Source organism: Tachypleus tridentatus, chromosome 13 (assembly GCF_004210375.1).
Source record: "Tachypleus tridentatus isolate NWPU-2018 chromosome 13, ASM421037v1, whole genome shotgun sequence".
NCBI lineage: Eukaryota > Metazoa > Arthropoda > Merostomata > Xiphosura > Limulidae > Tachypleus > Tachypleus tridentatus.
The window spans coordinates 32,076,021-32,098,373 of NC_134837.1; the positions used below are offsets into that span (position 1 = coordinate 32,076,021).

General features: G+C 33.5%; 1 protein-coding gene across 2 annotated transcripts in view; it reads left to right on the forward strand.

The window, feature by feature from the left end:
* LOC143239068 (limbic system-associated membrane protein-like) overlaps positions 1-5,507 on the forward strand; it is a 187,436-nt gene extending 181,929 nt beyond the window's left edge. For both annotated transcript variants that reach the window (XM_076479863.1, XM_076479862.1), the window contains one exon: positions 4,952-5,507. In XM_076479863.1, the coding sequence (XP_076335978.1) occupies positions 4,952-5,067 (116 nt within the window). In that variant the 3' untranslated portion in view covers positions 5,068-5,507. The remainder of the gene's footprint in view (positions 1-4,951) is intronic.
* Positions 5,508-22,353: the final 16,846 nt, after the last annotated feature.

Consider the following 22,353-nt stretch of genomic DNA (forward strand, 5'->3'; position numbering starts at 1 on the left):
TATAATAAATTCATCTCTTTCCTGTTGGAATAAAGAGTCTCTATTTTATCAATAGAAGTAGCTAATCATGTCTTAAACGTGTAAAATATTTCAACAATATCTTTAATTATATTCCTTGAGGTTCACGTATTTTTTCTATACTACATTAACGTCGAAATTAATAGGCCCGGCATGGCCAGGTGGTTAAGGCACTCACTCAACTCGTAAACTGAGGGTCGCGGCTTGGAATTCCTGTCCCACCAAACATGCTTGCCCTTTCAGCCGTGGGGGCGTTATAATGTTGTGGTCAATCCCACTATTCGTTGGTAAAAGAGTAACCCAAGAGTTGGCGATGGGTGGTGATGACTAGCTGCCTTCCCTCTAATCTTACACTGCAAAATTAGGGACGGATAGCGCTGATAGCCCTCGTGTATCTTTGCGCGAAATTTAAAAAAAAATCGAGATTGATTTTAAAAACGATCATCTCGTCTTTATATACTTTTGATCGTAAATCTCAAAATTTAATTTTAACTATTTCTAGCACCAAACATCGAATTTTTTTAATTTTTTTCTCTGTTTGTTTTATGGCACAGCTCTACAATAGATTATATGTATTCTGTCTACCACGGATAATCGAACCCGGATATCAACAATGTGAGTTCGGAAAATTTATTGCCAAAAAACATTAAATTTACATCCAATACCATGGTTTCCTTTCTTTTGATGAAATAATAATTTACCTAAAGTGTTAACAAATGCTACATACCTGCAATACAATATTAAAGCAACGGTAAAAATAAAACGGGAAGAAACTGGGAATGAATTGCATGCTACAAGAATGGTGTTCCAAATCCCGCACTTTCCTTTGGACTGGCCCGTGATGGCTCAACTCGTAATCCGAGAGTTGTGGGTTCGAATCCCCGTCACACCAAACATGTTTGCCCTTTCAGTCGTGAGGACAACATAATGTGACGGTCAATCCCACTAATCGTTGTTAAAAGAGTAGCCCAAGAGTTGGAGATGGGTTGTAATGACTAGCTGTCTTCCCTCTTGTGTCACACTGTTAAATTAGGGACGGCTAGCGCAGATAGTCCTCGTGTAGCTTTGCGTAAGATTGAAAAGAAACAAGTTCGATATATATTTGAAAACGTCAGAGGGCAAGTCGTACCTTACACAAACAATTGGCACATGCTGACTTAGTGTCATGTCGCCAAGATATGAGATGAAGCCTACCCGTTCCCCATGAATTATGAGTGGAGCGCCCTAACCAGCTGACCAAGCCAGGCCTATATATCGAACTACCCTTAGAAGTAGTACAACGCAAATTAATATTACATTCTAAACAGTCACACAGAATAAGTATTAGTCTGTAAATTAAAAATATAAGAAGGTATGATAAACATGTTTAACAAATTATATAAGTACACATACAATGAACTGCGTAGTCCTTAACAAGTAAAATATATGAACAAAAATGTCAGAGCATCTACGATAAACTAGCATATATATCTACCCGGACGCTGGAACAGATAACTTTGTGTATCGTAAATTCCAGTGGATAGCTTTGTACATGGTAAATTAGAACTGATAATTTTGTGTAGATAACTTAGAAAGGACAACTTCGAGTATTACAAACAATAGCTATAACATACTATTTGTTCTTATGCTTCAATTTTGCCAGAATGAGAAGTAAAGCTATCCTAGTCTGTAAAGTATATATTTTGTGTTGGTTTCGCAACATACCGTAATTTAGTCTACGATATTACACATAATTTAATTTAAAACTAAACTCTAAGAATAACTGAATTTTGTTCTGCATTGTTTAACATTAAAAACAAAGCTACGCAAAGGGATATCTGTGCCATCCGCGTCACTCGGTTTCTAGCGTCTGCAGATGTACCGCAGTACTGTTCTGAAAAACCAAAATAAAGTAAACATATATATGATTATAAAAATAATTTCGTAAGTTTAGTTTTAATTTAGTAGAATAAAGGCTCCAACCGTTATAAAATATTTCATAAATATAAGAATTCATAACTACTTTGTATCTTTGTTCGTCTGTTTTTATCCCCAGGAATTAGTTTTGTGTCGTGAAAACATTGGCACAAAAAATCTCGCCTACCAACAAAAGAAATTACTAAATTACTAATTTTCAACAGGCTTAATGTGGCTTCCGAGTTAAGGAGCTCGACTTGAGTTATGACGGTCATGTGCTCAAAGCCCCTTCATCCTTGGGGGTGATATAACACGCCGATTATTTCCACTATTCGTCGATAAAAACGTAGCTTATGAAGTACTGGTGGCGGAGTGTGTTTACTAGTTGCTTTCCCTTCAGTCTATCATTCCTAAACTTCGGACGGTTAGCGCAGATAGTCATCGCGGATGTTTGCTCGAAATTAAAAATAAACAATTTCAATATGCTAGGGCGCCCCCCCCCAAATATATTTAATACCTTTGAATGTATGATTTATCCAGGACTTCATCAAGGGTTAGAATTATCGGTGCACCCTCACAACTTCCGAAACATAGGGGTGAGCGTTCAAGTCTTTGAAAGCAAGGATAGATTAGGTCTGGCTTGGTTTGAATTTCACGCAAAGTTACACGAGGGCTATCTGCGCTAGTCGTCCTTAATTTAGCAGTGTAAGACTAGAGGGAAGGTAGCTAGCCATCACCAGAGTTGGGCTACTCTTTTACCAACGAATAGTGAGATTGGTCGTCACATTATAACGCTCCCACGGCTGAAATGGCAAGCATTTTTGGTGTGACAGGGATTCGAGCTCGTAAGATAGAATAGGTTTCTTTTTAGGAGAGGCGTGGAATTTATATTTCACACAGGACGCTGTATTCAACCGGTAAGGTCTGATTATCTAAAAAAGATAAAAGCTGATACTTTATGTCTTACGGAATTTAGCACTACGTATACAAATGGAAGTACAACTGGTAGTTACGAAAACCAAGAAATCAAGCAGTAATGTCGTTTTCACGTATGGATCAAATAACTGTGAAGCGACTGCTAAGCCTCTGATGTTGGACTAAATTATATAAAACAACCAAAAAACTTGTCTCAGAAATAAGGTGACCGATTCGATAGTTTGTTATATATAATCTGTTTCGTAGTTTATAGAATTACTTAGATATGTGTTTCAATAATGGCAAATCTGATTCTTCTGACGAGATTGAAAACTTTGTACACAGGCTGAACCTTTCTAGTCGAAAATTTGTATTTGTTACTATATAACTCTATTCACTGGTCGCGTAACACTTTTCAGTGTTTTCTTATAGCCAAGTCACATGGGGCTATCTGCTGAGCCCACCGAGGGGAATCGAAGCCCTAATTTTAGCGTTGTAAATCTGGAGACTTACTAGCGCTGTACTAGCGGGGGCACACTTGTTAGTAAAGATGTAATAAAAAATGGTTTATCTCATTGATTCTGTACAATTTTATCATCTGATGTAAATGATATTTCTTCAAAGTGGTAATTCTAGCCTACTAGAAAGCTACATTAAGATACGATTTATAAAAGTCGTGTTTACTGACAGTGTTTGGAAGAAAATTATCATTACGAGTGAGCATAATTTATTTAGAGAAACAAATAGTAAAAGATTTACTTCTGGAAATTACGTAAGGGTTTACTTTAGTTTCAAAACTATCCACAGCATAATTTGTAATCCATTTCAACACGTATAATGTGAACGCAGATTTTCCACCATTATTTTAAAAATCTAAACCTTGACTTGTCGTAAGATTACTAAAACATTATTCAGTTTTAAATCAGTTAACTTAGTGTTTTAGTTGTTGTTATTTAATGTTTAAGTTTTCCATAAATATAACTATAAAGAGTTGGGAAAAATGTTTATTTTATTTTTTACAATCCTGTACATAGAAATAATATAATAGGGCAAAAGGACAAACAGTTTTATAGTTTAATGTCTTACTCTTACTATTTCTTATATGAAGTATTTTAAATTTAACTTTTTCTTTTTTTCCACGCTTTATTCATATTGTGTAGATGGCGCTTCAAACAGCTGTATTTTGTGAGTGATTGCCGTTTTCGGGATTATTGACTTTTTGTATTTTATTTCATAAGTTGATCTGCAACGGAATATTATTTTTCCTTTATTTTTATATTATCTAATCATAAACAATCAAGAAGGTGAAAGAAATATGTAAATCGAAAACAATGTTTGCAAGCCATATCTATACTTGATTATAGATCAATGAAGTCAAAATGGAAAGAGAATAAAATTATCAAAACTCACTTCCTGTTCGAGGCGGCCCCGGCCTGGTCAGGTGGTTAAATCACTCGAATCGTAATCCGAGCATCGTGGGTTGAAATCCACGTCACAACAAACATGCTCACCCTTTCAGCCGTGGGGCGTTATAATGTGACAGTCAATCCCACTATTCGTTAGTAAAACAGTAGCCCAAGAGTTGGCGGTGGGTGGCGATGACCTCTAGTCTTACACTGCTAAATTAGGGACGACTAGCGCAGATAGCCCTCGTGTAGCTTTGTGCGAAATTCAAAACAAACCAAAACTCTTGATACATGTACAGTCCATGAAATTCGTTCACTAATTAATTTAAACAAGTACTCAAATTTTATGTAAATTATATTAGTTTGATTAAATTTTTCCCTTCCAAGACATTAAAATTATTTAATATTAACTTTCTATCAAAGACAACTTTTAAGTTAAGAGTAAGACTGAAAATTAGCTTATTAAATGTACATATATATACATTTTTTAGCTTATAAACACTTCAATTCCTTATTTCATCAATTTGACATCTTCGCTGTTAAAAAGTATATTTGTCAATAAACTCAGTAATTTCTCGTGAGATGTGTACTTTTTTTAGTTATTATTTGATCGTATTTTAGTTATTTTTAATTGCCCACATTTATATAATTGTTCTTTGGTTATTGTAATTTTACAATAAGATATTCGTGATTAATAAATGTTCTTTTTCCTTTAGGTTTCTTTCACAGTTTGTATCATATCTTGAAGACTTTCCAGCTTGAACTAGTTTCCACGGTAACGGGTAATTTTGGAGTCTATAAAGATGTGCTGGAAAGGAACGCCTACTTTTAGACCAGCTTTTGTTCTTATACCTAGAGTGATCCTACTCATTTTTTATACATTGTATTTTGATTATTTTTGCTTATTTTGCCTGAAAGCTTTCATTTTGTTTCTTTTGTGAGAAGTCACGTCGAACACATCTTCCCCGTCCAGTTGGAACATTGTGACGGCTTTGGCATTGTGTTTACGGTGCAAACGTTAAAATGCACATGCATGTATCAAAAATAATTGTTCAAATAGTGCATGGTTGTTGTGGAGTTAAATTTTAGTTTCCCTTGTATTCATAAATTCAAAACAAAATGGTAACATGCCCTGCTCCTTCATGTATATAAATACTTATATTTTTTAACTAGTCTAAGGACCTTTGGTGAATGTCCATCTCAGTTTCTTTCACTTCTGTATATTATAATATCTCTCGAAATGGTATGAAAAATAAAGTGTTTATAAGTCAATGGGCTAATCTGTTGGATTTTATGTTACGTACATAAAATACTTTAAAACAATTAGCCCGTGTTTTGATAGGGAACGTCACGTAGAAAAATTGAATAGAGAAATGAAAATGGATATTCTAATGAGTAGTGTCATTTCATTCTACCAACCCAAACGACATAAAAATATATTTTGCTTGACCTTTGAGACATTCGGACGTAAACTAAACAGTTCGTTAACATCCTAAAACGTACAAAACAGAATTAATCATTTTATTTTTATTTCTAAATGAACACCATATTATTTTAACCACGAGATATTGAACAATTATAAATTATAGATATTTTTCTGACTAAAAGGTTTTGATCAACATTCTGTACAAAATATATTCGTTTTTAGAAGTAAACAGGGACTCGAGGTAACAAAAAATGTAAAACCGTTATATACGGTAGAGTTATTTTTCTGTTGAAGTTAATTCGTATAATCCGATAAGATACTTAACTTGTAGTCGTACCTTAACTGTTATTACTTTCCCTGCAATGGAGAATAAAAGAGGGTTCTTATGTGGGGAAATTGGTCGATACCCACTTGACTGACATCATTTCCGTTTTCCTATGTCCATTTCAAATTCTGAGATACTCAAAGGTTATTTTCTCTGCTGTAATCTTTTCGAACCATGGATTTTTTTAAACTAGGGGGTTCATCTTACTAGATAAAAGTTTAAAAGCAGCCCAAAACACAAGTAATATTTAACATGTATGTAAGACTTTATGTATATCATAGATTATATTACAAAAAACTCTTCATTATAATTTGTAACTCTCACAATCATTCAAAAGCACCAAATTATCAAAAATATTTTCAGTACATTAAGGTTTTGATTCACGAATAAAAACTGTCGTTTCTGTTGTGCCACAAGTGTATTAGCATTTTTTAACCTAATCATAACAGTCCTTGTTAAAGATGTCTCTAGGTTCTAGATAAGGCATACTTGTACTGCCATCCGTTTTCTGCTTTATCTTGCCGTATGTGCAATTTTGTAACTATTTTAAACACATTTCTCTGAAGGAAAAGAATGATCAAGTCTTGTTCTGTGTTTGATTATGTTCTACTGACTGCTGAGCTCTCTCATGATTATTTGTTTCACAGATTTATTAGGCAACAGAAGGAAGGTAAGTAAATATTTCTTTAATGATCTACGGTTATTCTGTTGTGACAATGTTTCAGATGAAGGTTGATCTAAGCCAGAAATTGACGAAACGGTAATATTATGACAACTCAACACACGTGAAAAGTATGTGTTTTTGTGTTTTATCTTTCAACAGAATCTAATCAAAAATATGTCAGTAAAATACGGTTTTCATTAAGAAAATTCTGGTTTCAGTGTATCTGTAGGTTTCGTCCACTTGAAGATGTCCTTGCTCGAAAATATAGTGATTATTTTTGACCACGTATAAATAAAGACAATAAAAAACAGTCTTCGATCAAGAAGTATTTACTCAATTTAGTGTTAACGAGTTTGGATCATGGAACTAAATCTTCGCTTGAATATGTCTAGATTAGGTAAAAAATCTTTTTCTTTTTTTTCAGAAGAACATATTGATGGGATTTTATTATGTAAAACTCCTCGCATAGTAGGGGTTGTTGGGTTGTGGACACATAATAAAGACATGAGACGAGACCGTGTTGATGACATCACCATAAATAAAGTCATGGCTTAAGACGTTTTGACGAGTTTTAGGTACGTGAGAAGGGAGATCCTTGCTTGAGAGTGTGCCAATTGCTTTGAACAAGTGAAATATGTTTGTCCGTAAACATGATAGCTGTGTTTTAACCTTGTCAATATGTGTCATGTTGACGGGTTTGACAACTAAGAAAGTCCTTACTCAAAGCGTGTTGAATTGTTTTAACCATGAAGAAAAACATAGCTTCAGTGCGTTTTGATGGCTTTGGCTATGAAAAAAGTCCTTAATCGTGACACGTTTATGGATTTGTCCATGAAGAATGTCCTTGCTCAAGACGTGTTGATGGGTTCAACCATGAATAAAGGCCTAGCTCTAGAGCATGTTGGGCTTGACATCACCTGCTGATTAGGTTTATCAACTCAGAATCTGTTAATTGCAATAATAGAACCCGGCTTCGAACATGCTCACCCTTACGGTCAAGGGAGCGTTATATTGTCACGGTCAATCCAATTATTCGTTGATAAAGAGCAGCCCAAAAGTTGAGTATGGATGGTGCCAGTTGGTTGCCTTTCAACTGATCAGCAACTCAAAATTAGTGGCAGCATCAGATAGCCTAAATAGCTTTACCCTAAAAAAAAAAAAGTTTCTGGATTTGAACAGGAAGAACATCCTGGCTCTATAAAACGTTGATAAAATATCAAAAACAAATAAAATAACAGAAAAAATATCATTAATTGTGTGTACGGTTTTTATTGGAACTCAAAACCCTTATATGGTGTACTTAACAACACTAAACTTCATCATTTTAACTTTATATGTCTAGAGAGATCTATACTAAGAACTACTGTCATGATTCAACGTTTAATTTGCCCTTTATGACAACTACAATCTTCAATTCAAATCAGATATCCATATCTAATTGTTCTCCATTTAATCTACCATTACCTTCTTTGTTTCTCTGTCAAGATTAATAATAATGGATTTCCTTCATCTCTCTTGAGACTTGTTCATTAGCTCCTTTGAGAGTGATGATATAAAACGAATAAAGACAAAAGAAAACGTGCAAGTTTGGTTACTTTGTCCTGTGCGCAACATACAAATCCCAACTGGCCAACCAGACCTGAAGTAAACATCTTCTTGTCAAATAACCAAAATAATCAATCTATATAAGTGTAGCGGCTTACTTCTTCCAGCACTGATATTGTAAACTGTTGTCGATTTCTTGTTTGACTTTATTCTCAAGTTACTTTTGCACGAGTCCTCCTCGTGCGATAGTAACTTGTCATACAGCTGTGTTGTTTTTTTTCTAAGCTTGTTGCGAGGCAGAATTTTGTTCAAATATATTTAAGTTTATTTGCATGCTTTAAATGTTTCGTTTTTCTGTACTCTTTTTACAAAAATAGCCGAAGCTGGTAACTAAACCTGTTGGAAATTAATTTGTTCTTTCAGCTTGACCTTAAAAGTACGTCTTATACTTTATCACATTTCGATCTTCAAACGTATTTGCACAAGATAATATTAAACAATTATCCCTTAATAAAAAACAAAATCTATGTAGGATTAACTACTCGACTTGGAAAAAGGAACTAAACAAAATAGATATAAAAATGAGCATATTACTTGATTCGGTTCATGATCACATAAAAGACTAAACCGTCTCAACTTTACATTAAGACTGAAATCTTTACGTCACTGGTTTCCCTACTTTATCTATTGAAAGCTTGGCGTGTTATTAACTCATTTTTCATCACGAAATCTTTCTTCAGTTAACTATATAACTGTTTATGACCATTTTTACAATAGAGTAACATTTAACATTTAAAATTCTAATTCTATTTATTTTACCAGTGAGAAAGCCAATAATTTATGGATTTTTATTATCCACGTAAAGTCGAGACGGCTTCGTCTAGCACGTGATCATTGGTCAGATCATGTGACATACTCGATTACACCCTCGTTTCGTTGGGTTCCTTTTTTGAAGATTGGTAGACAGTCCTACATAGTTTTATTTATTTTTTCTTAACACTTATTTCTCTTTCTTTTTGTATAACATGGCGTAATTAAGTTATTATATTATATAATATATTCTAAAACTTTATAAATTCTGCATGGAATAATAGTAAAATATATAGCCAAAGATCTTAAAGAGTATGTTGTTATATCAAATGATCATAAAATTCTAGTTACTGATAGAACTAGGTAGACGCTAGGCCTATTGAAGAAAGAGATGATGAAAGAAAGTAAGAAATCTCGGTTTTGGCTATTCGCCAGTTTTCGACTTTGGGACGAGCTGGATAGCTGAAAAGCGGCACATACACAAGTTATGGAGCGAATGTGCTAGGTAGCTCTTGAAATTAGCTTTTGATGATCTCTAGAAAAAAAAATTCAAATGAATTTTGCATGGCTTTAATATGGGCCTCCGTACCATTCCAACATAGAAAGTGTTAGCAACTCTCTGATACAAATATGCCCGAAGGTAAACAGCAACCCTATCTCTTCTTTACAAATCATATTTAATTTACAAAACAAGTAAAGAAAAGAGTTTCAGTATTTAAAACACGTGGGTTATTGTGTAATTTCGAAAATATTTGGACAATGTGTTTGGTCTCTTGCAAACAATGATATAACCAAGGTTACTTTCTGTCAAAAACTATTGTTCTTCATTAAACTGTGGATATTTGACACAAATACCGTAAACATTGAGTTTCCTTCACATAAAAAATTTGAAGTATTACAACAAATTTATTAAAGTTACGTTCTATTTCAAATTGAATAATTGGCCTTGTAATCTACACTTTACCTTTTAATCTACGAATTACCTTTATGCACTATGCATATTTGTTTCCAAGAGCTGAGAGACACATATTTCTGTTATATCTCGCTTACTTTAGTTGTTGCATATCAGTTATTTGACATTCGTTCCTCATGATATATAATTTTTCATTTAAAACCGTTATACCTAAAACTTCTGATAAAAGTTATGTTAATGAGAAATGTTTTATTTCACATTCCTCTTTAAAACAAATGCAGTTGATGTGATTTTTTTATCTAAAGAACATTTAGGCCTACTGGCTTACAATTATTCCTTAGGTTTCGATGTATAAGTCATAATGTTTTTGTAAAAGACTTTAATATGATAACTTATGTAAATAGTCTGAAATATTAACTGTTTTAACATTTGATTGAAACATCAAACTGCAATGTAATCATTTACAGAAATAATCGAATCTGTCTTTCTGATTTTTTTCTGCGAAATTAAGTATGCATATCAATAAAATAAAAAAAATACTTTTATTATACTTTTCCCGAGTTTTCATCGAGCAAAATGAAAAATGTGATACATCAACAGTTGTTCTAATATACAGCAGTGTATCTTTGGACTTATACTACTAGAAAGTGGGTTTTGATATCCATAGTGGACAGAGCTCAAATTGTGTAGCTTTGTGTTTAATAACAAACATACAACTTAATTATTGTATGACTCAACACTAAATATATGTTATCAAATTCATTAGGCCCGGCATGGCCAGGTGGGTTAAGGCGTTCGACTCGTAAACTGAGGGTTGCGGGTTCGAATCCACGTTGCACCAAACATGATCGCCCTTTCAGCCGTGGGGGCGTTATAAAGTGCCGTTCAATCCCACTATTCGTTGGTGAAAGAGTAGCCGAAGAATTGGCGGTCGGTAGCTGCCTTCCCTCTAGTGTTACGCTGCTAAATTAGGGACGGATAGCGCACATAGACCTCGTACAGCTTTGCGCGAAAAACAAGTGATATAGAAAACACGTAATTAAAATTAAAAATCACAGCGTTGCGTGTACATATACTACGTTGTCTCAAAATACAAGCCCGACATAGCCAGGAGGCTAAGGCACTAGACTAGTAATCTTAGGGTCGCGGGTTCGAATTCCCATCACACCAAACATGCTCGCCCTTCCATCATGAGGAGTTATAATGTGACGGTCAATCCCACTACTCGTTAGTAAGAGAGTAGCCCAAAAGTTGGCGGTAGGTGGTGATGACTAGTTGCCTTCCCTATAGTCTTATACTGCTAAATTAGGGACGGTTTTGCGCGAAATTCAAAATAAACCAAACCTAAAATACAACCCGTTTCTATATTTTACAGCCACACAATGATAAAAAAAATACATCTTTAATACAGAGCAAATTCTTAATGTTGACAGAAAGAAGTTTCACAGTTTCAATTTGAAGTTTGAGTTTTTTCAAACGTATATTGAGAGTACTATGTACAAGGATCGAAACGGTTAGTATCATCATCATCACAACTTCTGTATGTCCCTGTTCTAAAAATTAAAGAAAAAGAAAACGATCTCTTAATGTTAATCTCGGGTTTTAAAAACACCTTTAAATAAACTTCAAGATATAACTACGTAATAACTCAAATGAGTTTCTTTCGAAACGTAACCAAAGCAGTGTTCAAGTTGAAACATTTCACACGATGATTGAAAGGGGTGGTGCGTTTATTTATTTGGAATTTCGCACAAAGCTACACGAGGGCTATCTGCGCTAGCCGTCCCTAATTTAGCAATGTAAGACTAGGGGGAAGGCAGCTAGTCATCACCACCCACCGCCAACTCTTGGGCTACTCTTTTACCAACGAATAGTGAGATTGACACATACACTGTTACGCCCGCACTGCTCAAAGAGCGAGCATGTTTAGTGCGACGGGGATTAAAAGCCGCAAATCTCGGATTATGAGTCGTGTGCCTTAACCACCTGACCATGCCAGGCCAATGTTGTTGTATTTTAACGGAAGTTTCTTTTTTGACACTAAGGAAAAGAAACTTTCAAAACAAAAGAAGTTGTTGTTTTTGAATTAAGCACAAAGCTACACAGTGGGCTATCTGTGCTCTGCCCACCACGGGTATCAAAACCCGGATTTTAGCATCGTAAGACATACCGCTTAGCCACTGGGGAGCTCATGTTTTAGTAAAATCAAACAAATATGAAAAAGTCAATAACATTTAAACAGTTCTTTAAAATTAATAGGTTGTTTACCTTCATTAACATTAAAATAACGAGTGTTTTTACAAACTACAAAGTAAAAACTCTGTCGCATTTTCTATATTTAAATACAATGATATTTCAATTATTTATATCATAGTACGTTTCTTAAACGATATATTTAAAGGCGTACCCTGCTGATGCAGCGGCAAGTATTACAATATTATAATCAGGAGCTCGATACCCCTCGGTGGACTCAGCAGATAATCCGCGGTGACTTTGCTATAAGAAATCACACACACACTCACATTTAAAGGAGAAAGTTTTGGACATGTGCAGTTGCGCTATTTTCGGTTATTTAACGCTTCGTATCTTAAATTAGATCATCATAATAACTAAACTACTTACAGTTTAAGTACGTATTAAATAAAGAGAAGTTTAGACACGTACAAACTCACTTCAATATTGATCCCTAAATTAATTGAAATACTTACAGTATAACACCATGCTAATTTACCAAATATTTAGATACAAATAAACACTCTTCAACACAGGTCCATCAGTTAACTAAACCACTTGCTGCTTAACACCGTGTTAATTCAAGAGACATTTAGATGCAAGCAAACATTTCAAAAGTCTATTTTGTGATTTTAATAAGACGCATTCGTTTCCGAAACATTAAAAGCAAATTACAGAAGCAGGCTTAAACCATGAATCTACTGCTAAAAAGAGCAATAAGCGCAAAGACAAACTTCACTGCAAGTTGGATATTACAATTATCAAGATAACAATCTAGTCAAACAGACGATAATAGAAGTGAAGTTAGATTTATATTTTTCAACTATAATCTGATCCATGCCTGTGCCTCAATGTCTATCACCGGTAGATGGCGCGGCAAAAGCTCCGAGCAAGAAAGGGGAAGCAAGATATTTTTTATTTTTACTTCTGAACCGTTTTATAATGTACTCGAAAATGTAATTTCTGATGTATGCGTTTCTTAAAATATTCTTGCATTGGAAAAAAATTCTCTCACACTTTTACAAATCCTTTTATCAGAGCAGTATGAGCAGAATTGCTATTATTTTAAGGAACAAAAAAATATATAAAAAATCGAACGAATTGTCGTCCTTTTTCTAACTACTATACTTTTCTAACTTCGAGTTACTTATTCAAAACATGATTTTAGGTTTTATTACCTAGTGGTGGGACGAACATGCAAATAGGTTTGGGCAGCATGATCAGGAAAGCTAATTTGTTCATTGCTTCATGTTTTAAACATGAAAGCTCTAACTTCGTGTTTTTCTTGTTTAAAATTTAAAAAAAAAAATCCTAGCCTTCATAATCTTACTTTATACTTTCTTACAAACGTTTCTTTTTAAAGTCTTATACTACAGCAAACTTATTCTTAGCTTTATTCTATGTATTTAAATTTGAAGAATAAACTACACATGCTAACTGTTTCCACCTTGTGTTGTTGTTCAGAAAGCAGTCGATGAAACATTGAGTTTAACTATACTCAATGATTATTTAGCGTGGATAACTCTTCTCCTTTGCACAATGAGTGTAGCATATACGTTTACTGACAACGGTTATTTCCAAACGTATTTCATTAAAGCGTATTATGAGGCACAGAAAGTAAAATTTATGTGTACAAACCTGATCTTAGCGTAAGACGTAGAAAGGATAAGATTGCGAAAGCTTGTTTGTTTGTTTTTGAATTTGTGCAAAGCTGTAAGAGGGCTATCTGCGCTAACCGTCCCTAATTTAGCAGTGTAAGACTAGAGGGAAGGCAGCTAGTCACCACCATCAACTGCCAACTCTTGGGCTACTCTTTTACCAACGAATAGTAGGATTGACCGTCACATTATAACGCCCTTACGGCTGAAAGGGCAAGCATGTTTGATGCGACGGGGATTCGAGACCCTCAGATTACAAGTCGAACCTTAACACACCTGGCCATGTTGGGCCGATTGCAAAAGATATGCTAAATAATAGTTTACTAAAGTTATAACACTGGGAGCTTATGTTACAGTGTCAGATGTATTAGCTAATCCTTGTATTTCACTCAAGATGAAACTTTATTATATCTTATAGATCCGTGGTTTAAATTAGTGCGATATTGGATAATCCTAAACAGAAGAATTAAGCCTTATTTAAATTGTTTTAGATTTAATGATTAAATTTTATCTTTAGATTTTTAAATATCATTTAAAGAAAATAATGTATTTGGAACTTTAAAAATACATATTTATTTTTAGTAAACTATTTAGTAGTATTACTCATTCAGAAGCCAGTCTGCTTGAAAAATGATTTTTAGTGCTGTTTTTAAAATTCTTTGAAACTTTCTGTTTTTATCTTGGGATTTTTTATAGGAATTGGTAGAGTTTTATCCTACAGTAAACTGACTTTTATTAATAGTATACTTACTAAGTAGTAAAGCTACAATATATTCAATCTCGTATAAAACACAGCTTGTCTTTTCTACATAGACACTTATCACAACCGATAAATTTATGCCTGGTAAGTAACATAAAAAATTTTCATTTAAGAATTTTTGGTTACACACAAAAATTATATAAACATATATGCCATAAGACATACCATTCTGATTTAGTACGTATATTACATTAAGGTTTTGAAACAGAAAGTTCGGCTTCATATAAGAACAACGAAAATTAGCTATATATGCCAGCCAAGTAATTTCCTGTTTTGTGATTGGTTGACATATTCCAGAAGTGTAAAGAATTGTCTTGCCAGTTGTTTGAACAAGAAGGGTGATGATTAGAAGAGAAAACTTTAAGTAGCAGCAAGAAAACGCCTGAAGATAAAACAGTAGGTTAACAAAGACAAAAAGCGAGATTAATGACAGTCTCAGAAGCTTATAATTGAAGAGGGCACGCTTTTCTGTAGTGGATTCAGCACTAGTTCGATCCATTACTACTTGTAAAAAAAAAACACAAACTAAGACTAAAAATGTAAACCACTTATTATCTAAGGAACATGAACAAGGCCTTAAAGTTCTCCGTAGTAATTCTGTGTTAGTTTTTTAACAGATAAATTAGGAACTCCAACTTTTACTGAGTCAAGACATATCTTAAAGCTAAGCGTAATGACTTATCCATTAAATAAGATATATTACAACGAAACTTATATGTCTAACTATTCACAACCTTGTTTTTGTCTCATGAATGTCTGTGTCTAAGATTTTCAGAAGATTAAAACTTATTAATTAGGGAAATTTTTAAATGCCAACCCAGACGTTCCAACTTGTGCTTTTCGTAGTTTTATTATTTTAACCCTTAAATTCCACATACATATAAATTAGTTTTTTAGCTTCACTCAGACAGCAGTGTAGCTTGCTTCAACCAAACAATAGTGTAGCTTGCTTCAATCAAACAATAGTGTAGCTTGCTTCAATCAAACAATAGTGTAGCTTGCTTCAATCAAATAGTAGTGTAGCTTGCTTCAATCAGAGAGTAGTGTAACTTGCTTCAATCAGCAAACAGTATAATTTGTTTGTCCGGCTTACTGGAAAAAAAAAATTTATATGGTGAAGACATCTGATAAAAGGAAAAGAAAATATATATTTAAACTAGATCTCAATACCTTCAGAGATACAGCTATAAAACACGAACATCCACACATTTCTTAGATTGAATAGAAAAGTCCATTATGATATACAATTGGGAACCGCAGTACCTGCTAAATCAATATCCATTAGTCTATCTATGTGAGCGTTGCAGTTATCCGAAAAACTTTACATATCTTTAATTGTGGCAGACAGTTTGATATGAATTTATTAAATACGTATTTTTTCACTCTTCTATTGTGATATATATATATGAGACCCTATAACTTTCCAACTAAATCTCATGCTCGCGTTTGCTTCGCCCAGTGCTTTTATAAATTGTGATATGAAACATATTTGCTAAGAGTTTAATACTTAGAAAGCTCTTTTGGGTTAACATTATTCCTTTTCCCAAACATTTAATAGTTGAAAGCACGTGTGATTTTGTCAGAGAAGATAAATTAAAGCGCTAATGTGGTTTTCACTTCCAAACTACTAAGCATTTATATCGATTTGTTAAAAATGTTAAAAGTAAAAACTAAGGCTTCCAATAAAACAACGCGCACTAGACAATTCACATTTTTGAACTTAAAATATCATTCAAGCGATGAGATATTAGCTAATTATAAGAGTAACCACATCCACATTCATAAACTTTAAAATGAACAAACGTAGTGGATAATTTTGTCAGCTTCTTTAAGTGCAGTAAAACGTTCCAAACTCAAGTTCACTTATTAAGTTTTCGCTTAAGTTTTAAATTATCTGCAGATATCTTCATATTTAATTAAACTAATTACACTTACAAAAAAGTCAATTTTAACTCAATATGTTTTTCAGGACGTCTCCTGCTCTCACAGAATGTTTCTCCAAATTACACCAACCTTATAATTTATTTATGTTCCCTATCGAAATATAACTCTCAGCAGATCAGCGATAGGTTTACGGACTAAAAGCACTAAAAGCTAGGGTTCGATTTCTTGCATGGTACAGCGAAATCATAGCCAATTGTGTAGCTTTGCAAAACAAACTCAAATCTCCTCTTCCTGAGGGCAGAGCATGTAATCTTCCAAACACCTTAATATGATTTCTACTTGATTATGAATCAATGTCAGTAAGTCCAAGTTGATATTTTTCCAAGAAAGGTTTTGAAGTTGGTTTTAGTGTAAATTATTAACCAAATTCTCTACGTGTTCTGTTCTAATAAAGAGAGGGTATATTCATAACAGGAATAACATAATCGCCTATAATTTGGCTCATCCGGTAAGATAACGTGATAATTCAACAAATAAATCAGACAATGGAAAACTGCAATAATCCCCATACCACCTCCATTCTTTACGTGTGATACTCAAAACAAACATTAAAAGTTCATTCTCACTTTATTTATCGAAGGATAGCATCTAATAAAATTATCTGAAACCCAAGTAATTTGACCTATTAATGTAGTTTAGAATTACATTCTATATCAGTTGCAGATTACGAAATAACTGAGGACTGTATACGCAGAAAACTAATATTCAAGTAAAATAATAATAACAGCAATTAGGTTAAAAAACAAACTAGTTTCTGTTTGTTTTGCACTTAGCTCAATCCTCTACAATAATTCCTTTTTTAACTTTACCAGTAAGTTGATGAACAGTAGGGATGACGTATATTGTACTATCTGCGCATGACAATCAACAGTACCCACCGTCAGCGTTTAGGATATTCTTGTGTGATTGTGTAATGGGTTTTTAGCATTACTTTTGTCCTTCTTAAAAAAGTCCTAAATTTATATTATTTTGATAAAAATATTGTTGGTGATGCCTCAAAAACTGACATGTCGACATGAATATCATTTGACATATTATACATTGAACAAATTTCTCATAATATTACTTTTGCTTGTTTCAGAATTTCGCGCATGAGTAAACCTGCTCTACAACCGTCCATAATTTTCAACTGAATTACAAAGATGGTAGTTAGTAATTAGCTCTTCGACCACTCCTGTCTGACTGAATAGTTAGGTTTTACCGTCGTCTATGATGCAATCACGTCCACAAAGTGCGGATTAGATTTGTGTATTAGATGGTCATGAGGCATGAATCCTTGGATCCACGGTTCGGATACGTTAACCATTAGGCTATGTCTGGCCTAGTGACATAGCTTTCATGACATCTCGTGTACCTGTTTTCTACACACTCATTACAGTTGTGATTATGATTATGTTCACTCTCGTGTCATCTTTACTAACAGTGTTAACGACTAACATTATAAACTTCACCTTTTTTGTATTACTTGTAAATTCCATGGCTCTTTTTATAATATCTAAAGCCGAAGTACTTTGAAAAGTATAATTTACATGGAGTCTTACGTTTATTGTTTTACAGGGTTCAGTACATCATGTTAAAGCAGTTTTGAATATATAACTCAGCAACTCGTGACAATCACAGTCAATATAAAATGTCAATGGAGAGTATGTAACAAGCTTTCCCAACATAAGATGTGTTTAAATCAAGTATTTAGAACTTCCTTGACGAAGGCATCTTTGGACAAAAAAGTATGGATCAATATAAGGCATCAGAACCACCCATAAAGAGACTTTAAATAAGTCGTACCCGAGCTGGGGGTAACAATGCAATAATACAAAAATCAGTGATAAAAAGCTCCACTCGCCTCTGGCAACATTATAAAAAAGACTCTTTGTCTGAAAATGCTATACAAGACACGTGTATATAAACTGTTTCCACCACATATCCGTTCAACTGCTGCATGCCTCAAACAACTAAAGAAGAAAACGGATATTTGTGCTAGTCCATGATAATAATATCAGGTAAGACGCTGGATGAGCTGCTTATAAGCTTCCATGTAACTGAACTACTGGAACGGCTGCTCATAAATCGTTGCTCTCATGCACTAAATGAAGGGAGAAATAGCTTGTTTTGGACATGACAACTTTTAACGGAACTTTTTCCATTGAAAACTACGCTGCAGATCTATTATTCAGATGCACAGCCGTCAGAGAGAGCATGACCAAACGTGACGACTTGGACTGTAATGACATGATGGGACTCCAAAGTCATTTTAATATAGACTATATTAAGCTATATTTATTAAAAATGCGTGTTTTCCAATTTTTAAATATTTATTGAAAAACAAATTCTAATTTTTTTTTGGTGATATAAACTACATCAAAAGTAAGTTTTTATTGACATTCATTGTTCTAATAGTATTTTATGTTGTTTTTGATATCATGTAATATAAACTGTCGTGGTAATGATGTTTATAGTCTTGTGTTTGATGTAACGTCAATTGTTGTAGCAGTCCTGGTTGTAGCTTCTGATGCTATATGATGTTTATTATTGTACTGATTATATTTGTGTGCTATGATGTTTCATAATAATTTAGTAGCAGCGACGTGTCTGTAAACTGTAATGTTAGCTAACACTTATTACTGTCTCAGGACTGTGATTGTATACTGTGGTTTTATCTAATACTTATTATTGTTTTAGGGTTGTGTCTGGACTTCTTGTGTCATCTAATATTTATTATCATATCAGGTTTATGTCTGTATATTGCTATGTTATCTAATATTTCTTAATGTATAAAGGTCATGGCTCTGTATTGTAGTTATCTAATATTTATTATTGTATCAAGGTTGTGTCTGTGTTTAGTGGTGTTATCCAATATTATTTAAGCGAGACTGTGTGTGTAGAACATAGAGTTAAGTAATATTTATCATGGTAATAGAGGAGTTTTTATGGCTTGTGATGTTATCTAATATTTATTACTGTATCAATGGTATTTGTCTTTAAGTTGTGGTCTTAACAGACATTCATAACTATTTGTCGTTACTTTATAATGTTAAGTAACGGTGTTATAGTTGCAAGTGGCTAGATCTTTACACTAACATTCACTGTTATATCAAACATTTATTTAGAATGTTATCTCACTAATTATAATTGATAACAAAGGTGTGTTTTAGTTTGCATTCTTAGCTAATTTCATTGTTTTATTGGTCGTAGATTTTATCTACGTCTACTGTTTCTCTTTCTGATACATACATATATATCACAAACTTCTACTTTGTTTTAGGATAAAAATATACACAGTTTTAACAACATGATAGTTTATAAATAAGGTGGTCTTCTACTGTTATTTGTGATTAATCTTGTTGTTTTGCTTGCACATTCTGTATTATATCATTAAATGTTCCCTCTCTCTTCTCGGGTATGGTAGTCAAGTCGCTCGAGTCGTAATCTGAGAGTCACGCATTCGAATCCCTGTCACACCAAACATGGTCGCCCTTTCAGCCGTGGGAGTGTAATAATGTGACGGTTAATCTCACTATTCGTTGGTAAAAGAGTAGCCCAAGAGTTGGTGGTGGGTGGTGATGACTAGCTGCCTTCTTTCTAGTCTAACACTGCTAAATTAGGGAATGACTAACGCAGATAGACCTCGTGTATCTTTGTGAAATTCAAAAACACACAAACAGCCTTCTTAGGTAAGAGTTCATATGTTTTGATCTCCTTATTTTTACAAGGACTTTTGTGTCTTTTTCCGCCTTGGAATTTTTTTTAATCGTAACATTTACTCTCTACCTAACTTTCCGCTATATATCTAGCTTCATTGTGTAACCTCTTTAAACATTTAAGCGGTATTCAGTCACTGTGTATCTCGTCTTTCGCAGTTTTCAATTGTACGTTAAAAAATATGAAAAACTTCTTGTATTTTTCTGAGTCTCTTTTTTTTCTACCTTATAACATGAATTGTTAACAAAACTTTTTCTCTTTACGTGTAAAAACATTTTATATTTGAATTTAAAAAAAAGTTAATACTGGCGAAACTTTCTTATTTTTTAACTGTTGTTAAATTTGTAAATACGTCAATTTCATCATATGCGTTTCTGTCTCTTTAACAATACGGAAGTTGAAACTGAGAAACATCTAGTTAAACATATTTACCCTCGGTGGACTCAGCAGATAACCTAATGTGGCTTTGCTATAAGAAAAACACACAAACACACTTAACTATTTTTCCGAGCAAAGCAATGGTATGTAATATTTTCACATTGCTTAGTTGAGGTCTTTATAACATTGAGTAGAAACATTCCCTCGTTGTCAGTTAAAACAATAACTTCTTGAATTTAAATAGGAATTCTTTATATGTACAGGAGTGGACAAAAAATGGTACACCCCTCGAAAATGTTGTTAATTTGTTATATATTTTATTTGATTTATTTTGAAATATTCTATCTTCCTGATTTGGGTTTATTTTATTTATATCTATAGAAATAGAAGTGAACAATTAAAAGAAACATTACTATGAAGGTAAACTGCTTTCTAGTATTTTGGGAAGTAAAACCTAATGCATTTCTACAGAGCTTCGCCCTAACTTAACAATCAATATACATTTAGCACGGATGGTGGTAATCATTCTTTATTCCTTGCTTAACTGCATTCCACTCTATTCTGTATTGAGTTTACTTATATATTTAGAAAGAAGTCCACCAACTTGTACTCAGAAGTTACTTTACCAGTTCCGTTTATGTCCAGTATACTATTTTAAAGATCTAGATTGTAACTCAGAGTGATCGTGGTTTGGGTTCCCCTGGCGATCACTCTATGTTGAACTTGGCACATCGGGCAGGTAAGTATATCCGTTGAGGAAGGAAGAGAGGTAGCTACCAAACCACTTCATCAGTTATTTCTCGTGACAGAACATGTATATATATATATCGGTTTCGATAGAAGTTAATAAAACATTTTAAATGTGTATTTCTAGATCTACGTAAATCAAATAAATTTATTTTTACGGATATCCAATTAATCTTATAGTATTAAAAATCCACTAAACAATCTACATGAAAGGTTCTAAGTCTTCCGTAATAAAATAATATGAAAGGAAGTGAAACAGTGATTGCTGTTATAATCGTCGCTATGAAGATAAAATATAAACATTTCAATATTAAACACCACTACCAACTAAACTCTGTAGGTTTTTACTAAATTATGTATTCTCAATGTATTTTTTAATCCTGTTCTCTTACAGTGATTCCCTGCCGCATTTGTTTTCATAACCCGATCCATAAATGTATCATATAAACTGTTAAGACCTGACTATGCAACAAAGGTATTAAGAATAAGGCACTACAACACTGTCCATACACATCTTATTTCTCTTAAAGGAAGCATGCTAGCGTTGTATGTCCACAAACTTACCGCGGACTTGCAGAGGGATCATATACAAATTTAACGAATAAATACAATAAAATTCTTAAAAGGAAACTGTATTATCGTCTTAATGTCATCTCGCACTTTTTAATTCTTTATTCTGAGGAACCTAAATAATCAATTGGTTCCTCTCTTAGACAGAAATACTGTATCTTTAAAAAACAAAAACTTTAGTTTGTGTTTTGTTTTTCATTAAGTTTCTTACTCCCTCTAGCAGGTGATTCCATTTAATTTAAAGTGTAAATTTCTATTTGTTATTTTTTTATATTATTCCTACTATAAATTGATTCGGTAGAGAGGTTTGTTTATGTGACCACACAATGTATTCAACGATTCTTGACTCGCGACCCCTTGCAGCATAAATGTCAACCAATGGTGTTTTGTGAGATTGACTCTTAATCCCCGCTATTCGGTAGAAGATGTCATTGGGTGCTCTTATTA